The sequence below is a fragment of the Phacochoerus africanus genome, chromosome 11, assembly GCF_016906955.1.
Source record: "Phacochoerus africanus isolate WHEZ1 chromosome 11, ROS_Pafr_v1, whole genome shotgun sequence".
Lineage (NCBI taxonomy): Eukaryota > Metazoa > Chordata > Mammalia > Artiodactyla > Suidae > Phacochoerus > Phacochoerus africanus.
In genome coordinates, this window is record NC_062554.1 from 131233744 (window position 1) to 131245769 (window position 12026).

The 12026-nt window shown below is 43.1% G+C and overlaps 1 protein-coding gene across 1 annotated transcript in view; it reads left to right on the forward strand.

Annotated features, from left to right (window-relative positions):
• Positions 1-12026, forward strand: part of KCNH1 (potassium voltage-gated channel subfamily H member 1) — a 387725-nt gene that overhangs the window by 20723 nt on the left and 354976 nt on the right. Inside the window, exon 2 of the mRNA XM_047753552.1 lies at positions 10063-10186. Within this exon, the coding sequence (XP_047609508.1) occupies positions 10063-10186 (124 nt within the window). The remainder of the gene's footprint in view (positions 1-10062; positions 10187-12026) is intronic.

Below are 12026 nucleotides of genomic sequence, written 5' to 3' on the forward strand. Positions count from 1 at the left end.
GTTAACCCACTGAGCAAGGCCAGGGATCAAACGTGCAACCTTGTGGTTCCTAGTCGGATTTGTTAACCACTGAGCCACACGGGAACTCCCAGGACTGGTCTTTCTTAAAAAATGTTTTGTTTTGCTTTTTTTAAAAAAGAGAAAAGAGAAAGGACTTATAGAGCACCAGTGGTATGGTATGGTATTGTATTGTACTGCCTCTTCCATTGCAGATATTTTGTGAAGACTTACCAGTGTGATTCAGTAGGGCCAGGAGGGAGGAAAGCAAATGACCTCTCCATACCCTTTGGAACATGAGAGGTTGGATCCTTGTTATGACGGTAGAGCCCACTTTACCCTCATTCCTCCAGGTTTTCACTCAGTTGGAAACTGACTGAGGAACCAGATGAGGGTCGAAATCCAGTATCAGCGTTTGTACTGTTAAAGTAGTTGGGAGAACATGGCAGTGCCTCTGTGTCCCTCCTCCAGCCCAGGCTCCAGCTTCTAGGCTGTGAGTGCCTGACCTATTCTTAGGCCAAGAAGCCGGAGCTGACAGAGCAGAGGGCTGGCAGGGCCTGTCACACGTGGGATCTGAGTCTCATGAGGAGACCAGTAGCTCCACTGGGGCCCAGGCTAGTCTAAGAGGCCACCATACACAAAGTGGACTCCTCTTGCTCTTGAGATACCTGCTGATAGCTTGATGAATCTACTTAGGTATACGTGAGCAGGATGAAGAAAGAGGTCAAACGTATTCACTCTGGGGGGGGGATAAATTAGGAGGATGGGATGAATATTCACACACTACTGTAGATAAAATAGATAACTCACAGGACCTCCCGAATAGCACAGGGAAATCTACTCAAGATTCTAGGATAACCTATATGGGAAAAAAGAATGGATATGTGTATATGTATAACTGATTCTCTTGGCTGTACATCGAAACTAACACAACATTGTTAACTATACGCCAATAATAAAAGTAACAACAACAAAAGTATTCATTGCAATACTTCTTTCTTTTCTACCCACCAGAAAGAAAGATCTCTCGTTGAAAGCCTGAGGTGTGGAAGGATGAGTGTTGCCTTCAGAAAAAGCTCTTTATTAAAATAAACCTTTAGGAGTTCCCGTCGTGGCGCAGTGGTTAACGAATCCGACTAGGAACCATGAGGTTGCGGGTTCGGTCCCTGCCCTTGCTCAGTGGGTTAACGATCCGGCGTTGCCGTGAGCTGTGGTGTAGGTTGCAGATGCGGCTCGGATCCCGCGTTGCTGTGGCTCTGGCGTAGGCCGGTGGCTACAGCTCCGATTCAACCCCTGGCCTGGGAACCTCCATATGCCGCAGGAGCGGCCCAAGAAATAGCAACAACAGCAACAACAACAACAACAAAAAAAGACAAGAGACAAAAAAAAAAAGAAAAGAAAGAAAATCAGTAGACTGAGTAAAGCAGATTGCGCTCCCTAACTTGAGTGGGCCTCATCCAATCAGTCAAAGGCCCAAGTAGAACAAAAGGTTGACCCTTTCCTGAATAAGAGGGAATTCTTCCTGCTTTACTGCTTTGGAGCTGGGATATTGGGTTTTTCCTTGCCTTTGGGTTTGAACTGAAACATTGGCTCTTTCTTGGTCTTGAGCCTATTGGCTTTCAGACTAGAATTTACACTATCAGTCCTGGTTCTTGGGCCTTCAGACTCAAACTAGAACTATGCCATTGGCTCTCTTGGGTCTCCAGCTTACCGACTATATACCTTGGGACTTGTCAACCTCCATATTCCATGAGCCAACTCCTTACAATAAATCCCTCTCTGTTTGTCTCTATATAAATATACATTATCTATCTATCTATCTATCTATCTATCTATCTATCTATCTATCTGCCTACCTACATGTCTATCTCTTTTGTTGATTCTATTTCTCTGGATAGCTCTGACTAATACAGTGTTAGATATTAGTACTGGCTCTACTGGATGTGTGACCTAGACTTTGATTCGCTAAACCCTCTTCCGGTATCTATAAAAATGGATTAATACTGGTACCTGCCCCCCTCATAGGGGTTCTGATCCAGTGACTGTTACTGTATTTGGTCTTTATGGTGATAATGCTTTCTTCTTAAATGAAGAATGTCAGATATCCTAATATTTCTTAGTATAAAATCTCCAAATCTCTTAGATCCAGATCTGGCCAATTCTCATGCAGTCTTAGGAGATTATTCTGCAGTGGGTTACTTTCCTAATTATGTTTTGCTTGGCTTCTAAATAGATTTTCATTTATTGAGTTTGGAAAATAGTAAATAATCCCAGAGTCGTTTATGGTTGGGTGTGGAATACACATCTCTTCATTTGTGACACTAGAATCCTCTTATTTGGCATTCTTAACCAGCATGACTATAATCAACCCCCTGGAGGAATTAGGGAACCTTGGCTCATAGTTCCCTTTGTGGTGCAGTGGAAACGAATCTGACTAGGAACCATGAGGTTGCAGGTTTGATCCCTGGCCTCACTCAGTGGGTTAAGGATCTGGCGTTGCCATGAGCCGTGGTGTAGGTCACAGACACAGCTCGGATCCTGAGCGGCAGCTGTAACTGCTATTCGACCCCTAGCCTGGGAACCTCCATATGCTGCAGGTGTGGCCCCATAAAGCAAAAAAAAAAAAAAAAAAAAAAAAAAAGCCTTGGCTCAACAAAGTTGCTGTCATGGAGTCCTTGTACCAGAATTTATGCACTTTTTTTTTTTTTCCAGGAGATTCTTACTTTCTCAGCCTTTCTATTCTTATGGCAGATATACTTCTGGAAGCATAGTGGCAAATTGACTCAGATCCACCTAGGCTCACCTATTCGTCTTATTTAATAGCTCTTGTTTCTTTTACAAGCTCCGGCCTCACTGACCAGCAAGGGGAAATGCGTTAGTGGGAACTCTCAACTTCCCACTTACTATCGCAAGCTCTTCTAGTTTATGTTTTCTTTTGAGGGTAGCACAGTCGCTTTTGTGTTCAGAGTCCAATTCTGCTCATCCCATTGCTTCTCTCTAAATGGTGTGTGGGGAAGGGGCAAGCCCTTTCATCACCACTCGGACCTCAGATCCTCCAGTGAAAGGCTTTATCTCGCGGCCCCCCCCCCCCCCGCCCCATTTCTTTGGATCTCTGGCAATGGCCTCTGGGCTGCTGGTTGCTGGGTGACCTGTTGATCTGTGGGGCTCAGATCTATGGTTGGTGCACTTATATTCTGTTCTTTGGATTAAGCAGAACTCTGTGCTCTGCCCCAGCCCAGCATAAACTCTCTGTCTCTGTGTGTGTGTGTGATGCGTGCATGTAACTTGCTCTTGCTGGCCCTGTGGCTCACCCCTCATATTTTCCTGAACCCCCAAGTTGATCTTAGGCTTGGGCAGTATGACATGCAGCCTTTGTCTATGGGGTCACCTCACTCCGCTGTGATAACCACCTGCTTCTGCCACTCCAGCAGCAGTGGGACAGCTGGGAACTCCTGGACTCTTTCCAGACCCCATGGGAGCCGGGGGAGGCTCCGGATTGCCGACTGGAGCAGCACCTTCGAGGTGCTGAAGCCAGTGTGGTTTCTCTCCCACCCCTGAGTCTCAAATGGGGGTCCAGGCAGAGGCTCCCCTCTCTTCCTCTGCTCCTGCCCCTTCTGTTCTTCTGTCATTGCGTGGAAGGAGGACTGCTCTAGAAGGAGGTCAGCACACTAAGTTTTAGGAACTAAGAGGTGATAGTTTGTGAAGAGGGGAGAGACAAAGCGTTGAGCAGATGGGAGCACCTAGGCATCTAGAGGAAGGACAGTTTAGTTCTACCCATGTCAGTATTTCCTGAGGGCGTCAGTGTGTTTCACAAGAAAGAATCATAATATATGATGATGCTACTGGTAATGTTGACAACGAAAGGTCTCATTAGGAGTTCCTTTGTGGCACAGCAGGTTAAGGATCCGGTGCTGTCAGTGTCGTGGCTTAGGTCACTGCTATGGTGCAGGTTCAATCCCTGGCCCAGGAACTTCCACACGCTGCAAGCACAGCCAAAAAACAAACAAACAAACAAAAAACCTCATTAAACTTAGCATTTTTATAGAGAGGCAGATAAATCTAAGGTGTTACAAAGATTTTCATAAAAATGGTCTGATTTTAGTATTTAGTGGAAGAAAGAGGCTATGTACTATAATGATTAAAAGCGTGAATTTCGGTTGGGAATTTCAAATCCCAGCCTTTACCCTGCTGTAACTGTGTCCTTAGAGACTTAGATCTTTTTTTTTTTTTTTTTGTCTTTTGTCTTTTTGTTGTTGTTGTTGTTGCTATTTCTTGGGCCGCTCCCGCGGCATATGGAGGTTCCCAGGCTAGGGGTCGAATCGGAGCTGTGGCCGCCGGCCTACGCCAGAGCCACAGCAACGCAGGATCCGAGCCGCATCTGCAACCTACACCACAGCTCACGGCAACGCTGGATCCTTAACCCACTGAGCAAGGGCAGGGACCGAACCCGCAACCTCATGGTTCCTAGTCGGATTCGTTAACCACTGCGCCACGACGGGAACTCCGAGACTTAGATCTTTTGATGAGTAAAAGCATAAAGTCCATGACACTTTATTCGATAAATACCACCTCACACAGAGTATTGTAAAGGTTCAAAACACTCACTTTGGTATATGATAAAGTACTTAGTACAGAGCTGGGTGCCGAGTAATTATCAGTAAATGGTACCCATTCTCATTAATACCTAGAATACTGCTTAGGTAGACTCCCTTAGTTCTTGATGATCTGTGATTTACGCTACTTGCGTGGGTAACCCCCACTTTGCAAATCCAGAGATCATGCTCTGGAAGATAATTTGCAGGTCACCTATTTGCATCTTACAGATTGAAAAAGCTCTGGAATAGGCCCTTTTCTAGCCATCCATAGCAGGGTGCACATGCGTGTTCTAGGGATGGGCAGGAAAGGGGGAAGAGTTTCTAAACGCTTGGGATCTCCTGTGGAAAAGGCTAATGGCTCTGCGACTGGAACTAGAATTCTTTCCTTCATTCACTCCATGTCCTTGGATAAAGAAGGAATTCTTTTTTTCCCCTAAGGCATATTTGTTTATTTATTTAATTGAAGTATAGTTAATTTATAATATTGTGTTAGTTTCTGGTATATAGCAAAGTGATTCAGTTATACATATGTATTATTTTTCCTATTCTTTTCCATTACAGTTTATTATATTTTGCATATAGTTCCCTGTGCTGTACAGTGGGACCTTGTTTATTTGTTTTAGTAACAGTGGTGGGTATCTGTTAATCTCCTAATTTGTCCTAATTCATCCCTCTCCCTCTTTCCCCTTTGGTAACCATAAGTTTGTTTTCTACATCTGTGAGTCTGTTTCTCCTTTGTAAATAAATTCATTTGTATCACATTTTAGATGCCACATGTGAGTGATGTCTGGCTTCTTTCCCTTAGTATGACAATCTCTAGGTCCATCCATGTAGCTGCAAATGGCATTATTTCACTTTTATGGCTGAGTCATATTCATTGTGTGTGTGTGTGTGTGTGTGTGTATCTTCTTTATCCATCATCTGTTGACAGACACTTATGTTTCTTCCATGTCTTGGCCATTGGAAATAGTACTGCTATGAACATTGGGGTGCATGTATATATCCAGAGAAAACTCTAGTCCAAGAAGAGGAAATTTTTAGCTCTTCTTTCACATAGTGGCAAAAGTATCTTGTGCTCTGGAAGCTGCGATTTCTTGCTTGGGTTAGCGGTGGGAGGAAATTTTGGGGATTGTAAATTCTATGATGAGAAATCCTCTAAGTGGATGATCAGTAGGCTGGTGAGATGACATTTCTACTGCACTTCCTGTTTTTCGTTTCCTTTCTAAGGTCAAAGCAGATGCTAGTAGGCTTGGTTTTAACCAGATAAGCCTGTAATTTGCACCCCAGCGACAGTGCTTGAGGAACGATGCAAACCTTTAAAGGATGCCCAGAACACTTTTACGAGATATTACTGTGAAATCTGGAGCTTAAAATATATCCTGCTCTCATTTTTTTTAGTAACTGAAAAATTTAATCAATAAATTAATCTTTTCTGATTAAATTCACTAAAAGTTAAGAATATACTTATTTTTATCAAAGTAATATGTGTTCATGGTTAAAAATACCAAACTGAAGAGCTTATAAAGAAAAACAATCATCCTGTGCCTTGTCCTTTCACCCATCCTGCTTACCTGAGGCCACATTTTCTAATATTAGCTGTTTCTTCTTATAGTTTCTGCCATGTCTCTAAATAACATGCATTACAGCTATTTCCAGATTTATCCATTTTTAGATAGCTTTTGACTTCTGTTAGCTTATTTGAGGTTTTAGCTCACTTTATCCACTTCCTACCCCTCCTCCTAATACATTATTCCCTTGTTGGTTAGCTTTGCAGCTTTAAGTGAAATATTTATACCTTTCTTTTTTATTATATCAGCTCTAGACACTGTCTCAAGGTTGATCTCTCTTCTCTCTCTAAGCTTATCATCTGCATTTGTGCAGTGAATAATCAATGAGGTTATAGTCAGATACTTAGAGTACATTTTCCATGCTTTGACGATATGTTGGTTTTAAAAGTTGGAATTTAATAAGGTGTGTACATTACGGCAGTGACGTGATACGGTATGATTTGTGTTTCCTTCATGCACAGCTTTTGTTTTCTTTGATGTTTCCAATTCATTTCCCGCTCCTTTATTAAATGTTTATGTTGTTCCAAATTATTAAGAATATCATTAGATCCCAACTTTATCTGTAGATAACTCTCTTCCGGAATTTCTGTTCTCTGAACCATTCCATTCTCAGGATAGAAAATGAATGCTTTCTATGAGCTTCCTTCTCTGCTTTCCACATTTGGAACCTTTTTTTTTTTTTCTAGTTTCCATATAGTCTTTCTTTCTTGCTTAACTTCCTTACTTTGCTGATAGACATCTTCCCGTAGCTTCCTAAGAAAGAATAAAGGGGAGATAAATTTCCCAGATCTTTGCATATCTGAAAATATTGGCATTTTACCCTCAAATTTGATTGTTTTCTTTTTTTAAAATGTCTTCTGGCTTTTTCTTGGGTTCTTTCTGCTGTTCTTATAAGGCTGCAACGCTGTGCTTCTTGATCGATTCTCTGTGTCTTATTTTTTCTTGTTTCCTAACTTTCTGTACTATACTCTTCTAACATTTACTTTTTTTTTTTTTTTTTTTTTGCCTCTTAGGGCTGTACCAGCGGCATATGGAGGTTCCCAGGCTAGGGGTCAAATCCGAGGTTTCCAGGCTAGGGGTTGAATCGGAGCTTCAGGGGCCGGCCTACACCACTGCTCATGGCAACATCGCATCTGTAACCCACTGAGCGAGGACAGGGATCGAACCCTCGACCTCATGGTTCCTAGTCGGATTTGTTTCCACGGCACCACAACAGGAACTCCTTTTTTTTAATGTTGAATTTTTATTGTGACTCCCTTTTCATTTAGAGGAGCCCTTATTTGTTTGTTTATTCTCTTGGGTCTTCCCTACCCCCACCTCCACCCAGCATCTTGTTTTTGCTGTATGGGTATATTATCTCTGGAATCTTTCTGAGGGTACTAACTAGGGTTTTTTTTTTTTTTTTAAATTTCTGCTTCCTAGTCATTTTTCCTTCCTTTTCACTGTGTGTGTGTGTGTGTGTGTGTGTGTGTATTTTTACATTTTAAACTCATTTGCTTTTATTTTATTGAGGCCTCGGATGGGAAAGAAATATAAGCACACATAGTCAAACCATTATCTATAAATGGCAATTCTTTCCTCTCAGTCCCCAGTCGCAGTGGGACATTAGCTGCAAAAACGTGCCCTCGGGACATTAGCTGCAAAAATGTGCCCTCGGTTTTCCCCTCCTGCTCCGTCTTGTACAGGATGTTAACGACCATTTCCAGTCATCAATGAGACAGAGACTTAAACTGACTAGATTTCATCTACACTCAGGGTAATTCCGTGAATTTTGTACTTCTTTGAAGGCTTAGTTGCTCAGTTCAAGAAATGGGAGCTTTTTCATGGAGGAGAAGATCCTGTCTCCAGAATAAAGTCAAAGCTCCTTTGACCCTCAGGCCCTCCCGCTCTGGTCTCCAGACGCATGGCCTGCCATCTTCCTGGCTGCCCTCTCTGTCTACACCAGTCTGCTCTGGGTCCTCTGCCCAGAATGTGCCCTTCCCCCCACAACCTCTTCGGTTCACCAAAGGCAGGCCTTGTAGTTTCATTTCTGTGTTGATTTCCTGTATCATCTATGGTAGTTACATCTTAGGCGTTCAAAATGTTTAAATGACTTTCACTCATCCTTTCAGACGAGAGCAAGTTCAAACTCGACCCCTCTGAGACACAGTTCTTTACCCGCCTCAAACAGTGAATCATTTTCTTCCCTGTTTCTTTCCTTTCTTTCTTTCTTTTTTTGGCCACACGCGCAGCACATGGAAGTTCCTGGGCCAGGGATCGAATTCGAGTTACAGCTGCAGCCTGTGCCACAGCTGTGGCAACACAAGATGCTTAATCCACTGTGCTGAGCCAGGGATCAGACCCCTGCCGTCGCCAAGACAGTGGTGGATGCTTAACCCCTGTGCCACAGCGGGAATGCCTCTCCTCTCTTTCTTGAGTTATTTGTACACGTGCCTATTTGTCCTGGGTAGTTCCTGGAGGCCATAGACCATATCTCATCAAGTGGGATACCCCAGGGTTTTGCCTTGTGCGTGGTACCTAGTGGGAACTTGGAGTATTTATCTACGTATCGGAGAGATGGAGGGAAGGATTGGTTGTAGATGTTTATTAAAGGCATATTTATGGGATTAGCAGGTTTGCAGACTTATTTCCTGAAGGTGCTTTTTTCTGGTCCTTTTCAGTATATCAAAGCATGCTCAAGAGAAGATGATTGTATTTCGCTATTTTTCCTCCCTCTCCCTCCTCTTTTCCGTCCCACACAGATAGGACAGGATGGTTACCCACATTGCGAATAAACTGTAAATGCTCTACTAGAACAAAACGAACCTCCCAGTTAAGTGAGGACGTTACACATCTCCACATAGCGTACATCTTACACAAACCCCCTCCAGTTGACAGCAAAAGAAGGGTGTGTGCGCATGCTTTCTTTCCTTTTTTTGGGGGGGGTGGGAAAGAGGTGATTATTCTGTGGAAAGGAGAGCGCCAAGCCAAAATAATGACTATGTTTAAGTTCTGGATGTTATTTGCTTAATTTAAGGTCTTGAAAAGAAGAAGGACAGAGGGGTTTCCTGAGCACAGAAAGTAGTGAAGACTTTTGATCTTTAAAAATGTGGGGACGGGTGAGAACACGCTGAACCACCACACGGATCTGGCTTACTTCACCCTTGCCTCACACGTGAATGGTGGGCCGGAGCTCCGTGAAAGAACTCTGATTTGTGTGGTCTGGGCATCCGTGATTTCAGAATCAGTCCTGGTGAGAATCTTGATCAGGTTCCCCAGAGCTCTAGTTTTAAGAGAGTCTAGTCACTTCCTTACGGAGAGAAAGGCTGTTCGGTGTGTGGGTTCCAGGAGCCAACCCTCGGTCCCCTCCCTCTGCCTTTCTACGAAGGCCTTCTCCTTCTAGGATTGGCAAATGCTGATCAGAGCGAGCAAAGCCAGTTGGTAGCTTCTGCCCAGAAGACCGACAAAGCTAAGAGGCTGGATGGATCCCAGAAGAAATTACCTTCGGGCTCTCTCTGGCTCCACATTACCAGCATTACTGAGATGAAAAATTAGGATTTGACTAGGTCTTATGAAAATGACTGGATTTCTGCAGAAAACATTGGTTGGTCGGTTAAGCATGCTTCCTTTGTCAGCTTCTTCTTGGAGTACAGTAACCTTAGCATTTGCATTCCAGGTATTTAGCACGACATTGTAAGTCAGCTTTATGTCAATGAAAATTAAAAGAAAATAGAAAAACAAACCCCCCCACAAATATTCAGCTCTGAAGTCTGTTCTGTATTCTTCACAGGGCCATTTTCCTGTTCAAGAGACTTTTGGAAGGAAGCAAAAGTACCTGGATTGGTTGTTATTTATGTTCTCATTGAAACGCCACTAATTAATGTCTTGCTTCATGTACTCTTTTCTTTTTTTCTTTTTAACAGATACTAATTTCGTACTGGGGAATGCCCAGATAGTGGACTGGCCAATTGTGTACAGCAATGATGGATTTTGCAAGCTCTCTGGCTATCACAGGGCGGAAGTGATGCAAAAAAGCAGTACCTGCAGGTATTTATCTTTGGGGTTGTTCCTGTGAACACTCTGTCCTGGGACCTTTCTGGAAAAAGAAAATGGCTTACCCAGCTTGGGAATTTCCTTCTCTCATCCAGTGCTCCTCCAGGAATAGTTATCACCCACTATCATCTCTAGTTTACGCACCGTGCGGGGAAATTGAAGAAGATCTAAAACATAGTCCCTACGACGAATGAACTTAGAGTCAGCGAGATGGGGCAACACCTAGAAGTCCTCAAAAAAATCATGCTATCAATAAAACACGAACTCAGAAGTTTATGAGGTTTTAGATGCAAGTTATGTGAAAGCTAGAAGATTTAATACAATTAAATGAAAGTGAAATAAAATTTTAGATGATTAAATTAATTTTTAAAGTGTATGGCCAGTTTTGAAGAATAAATGCCATGTCAGAGACAAGGGCCTTGTTCATAGGGCTTTTCCTCAGAAAAAGAGAAGATTACCATATTTTGCTGCCTTGCTGCTGTTGTATCTCTCTCTGATCACTAACTCAAAGGCAGAGGCGACTCACGAACTTTGAAAAACTATGGTTTCCAAAAGAGACAGGTGGTTGTGGGTGGGGAAGGATGAACTGGGGGTTTGGGGTCGGCATGTGCACACTGAGGTCCTAGGATGATTGGCCAACGGGGACCTGCCGCCTAGCACAGAGAACACTGCCCAATACTCTTGATCATCTATGTGGGAAAAGACTCTGAAAGGGAATGGATGTGTGTACATGTGTAACTGAATCACTTTGTTGTACAGCAGATATTATCACAGCCTTGCAAATCAATCAGACCTCAATCAAACTTAAAAAAAGGAACATATTTACAATTTTGAACCTCAGAAATGGGAAACTGAGGAAATACCATACTTAGATATAATCACTGGCATCACTCTAGTGTGTATATTTCCATTTGTTTTTCTCTAATGTATATTTCAATCATTTATGTTTAAATCTTGCTCTGTGTGGTTACCTGATTTTTTTGCATCTGGTTAAAATCTCATTGAATGCTCTGCAGCTTATGGTACAGTGTTGCACTATGACTTATTCAACTAATTCTCTATTAAACTTTGGATTTTTTTTTTAAGGTGGAGGCGAAGGGTGCTCTGCAGCTTGTGTATTTGACAGGGTTGCCAACCAAGCAGTGACCTTGAGCTGTGGCACTAGAAAGAGCTCTTTTAGAGCACCTGCTAGGTGTTAAGCGGAGTGTGTGGCCTGACCCTGCACTGCCCGGGCAAGGTCTCGGCTCCACAGCCTTCAGCAGCTCTCACACCTCGCCTTTCTCAGTGTCTTCTGTCTTTAGTGGTGTTGGCATGAAGTGGAATCATTTTCCTAACCCTGCTGAATCCAGAAGTGGACTCAGCTCCGAAGGGTGGAAAGACCGCCTGACCCAGGCTTAGACGTCAGGTCTCAGAAGCTGCATTTCCCAAGTCACTAGTTTGGTGGAAAGTATTCAGGTTTTGGAGGACTAGGAAATGGAAAATTTAAGATTCCTCTTCCCCCTCAAACGTTCAGAAAGGATGACTCCTCCATTATAGAATAGAATTCTTGTGTATTCTTGGGCTGCTGTAAAGATCTGTGTCTGTACATGTCCATATCCAATCAGAGCCACTTGGGAGGGGCAGCGTCACCTTTTCGTGTGACTTGAGCAGCCTTTCCTCACCTTTCTTGTTTCTTATTGGCTATAATCAGATGCTTTAAGAAAATCAGGCTAAAAAAAAAAAAAAAGAGTTCCTGTTGTGGCCCTGTGTTAACGAATCTGACTAGGCACCACGAGGTTGCGGGTTCGATCCCTGGCCTTGCTCAGTGGGTTAAGGATCTGGTGTTGCTGTTAGC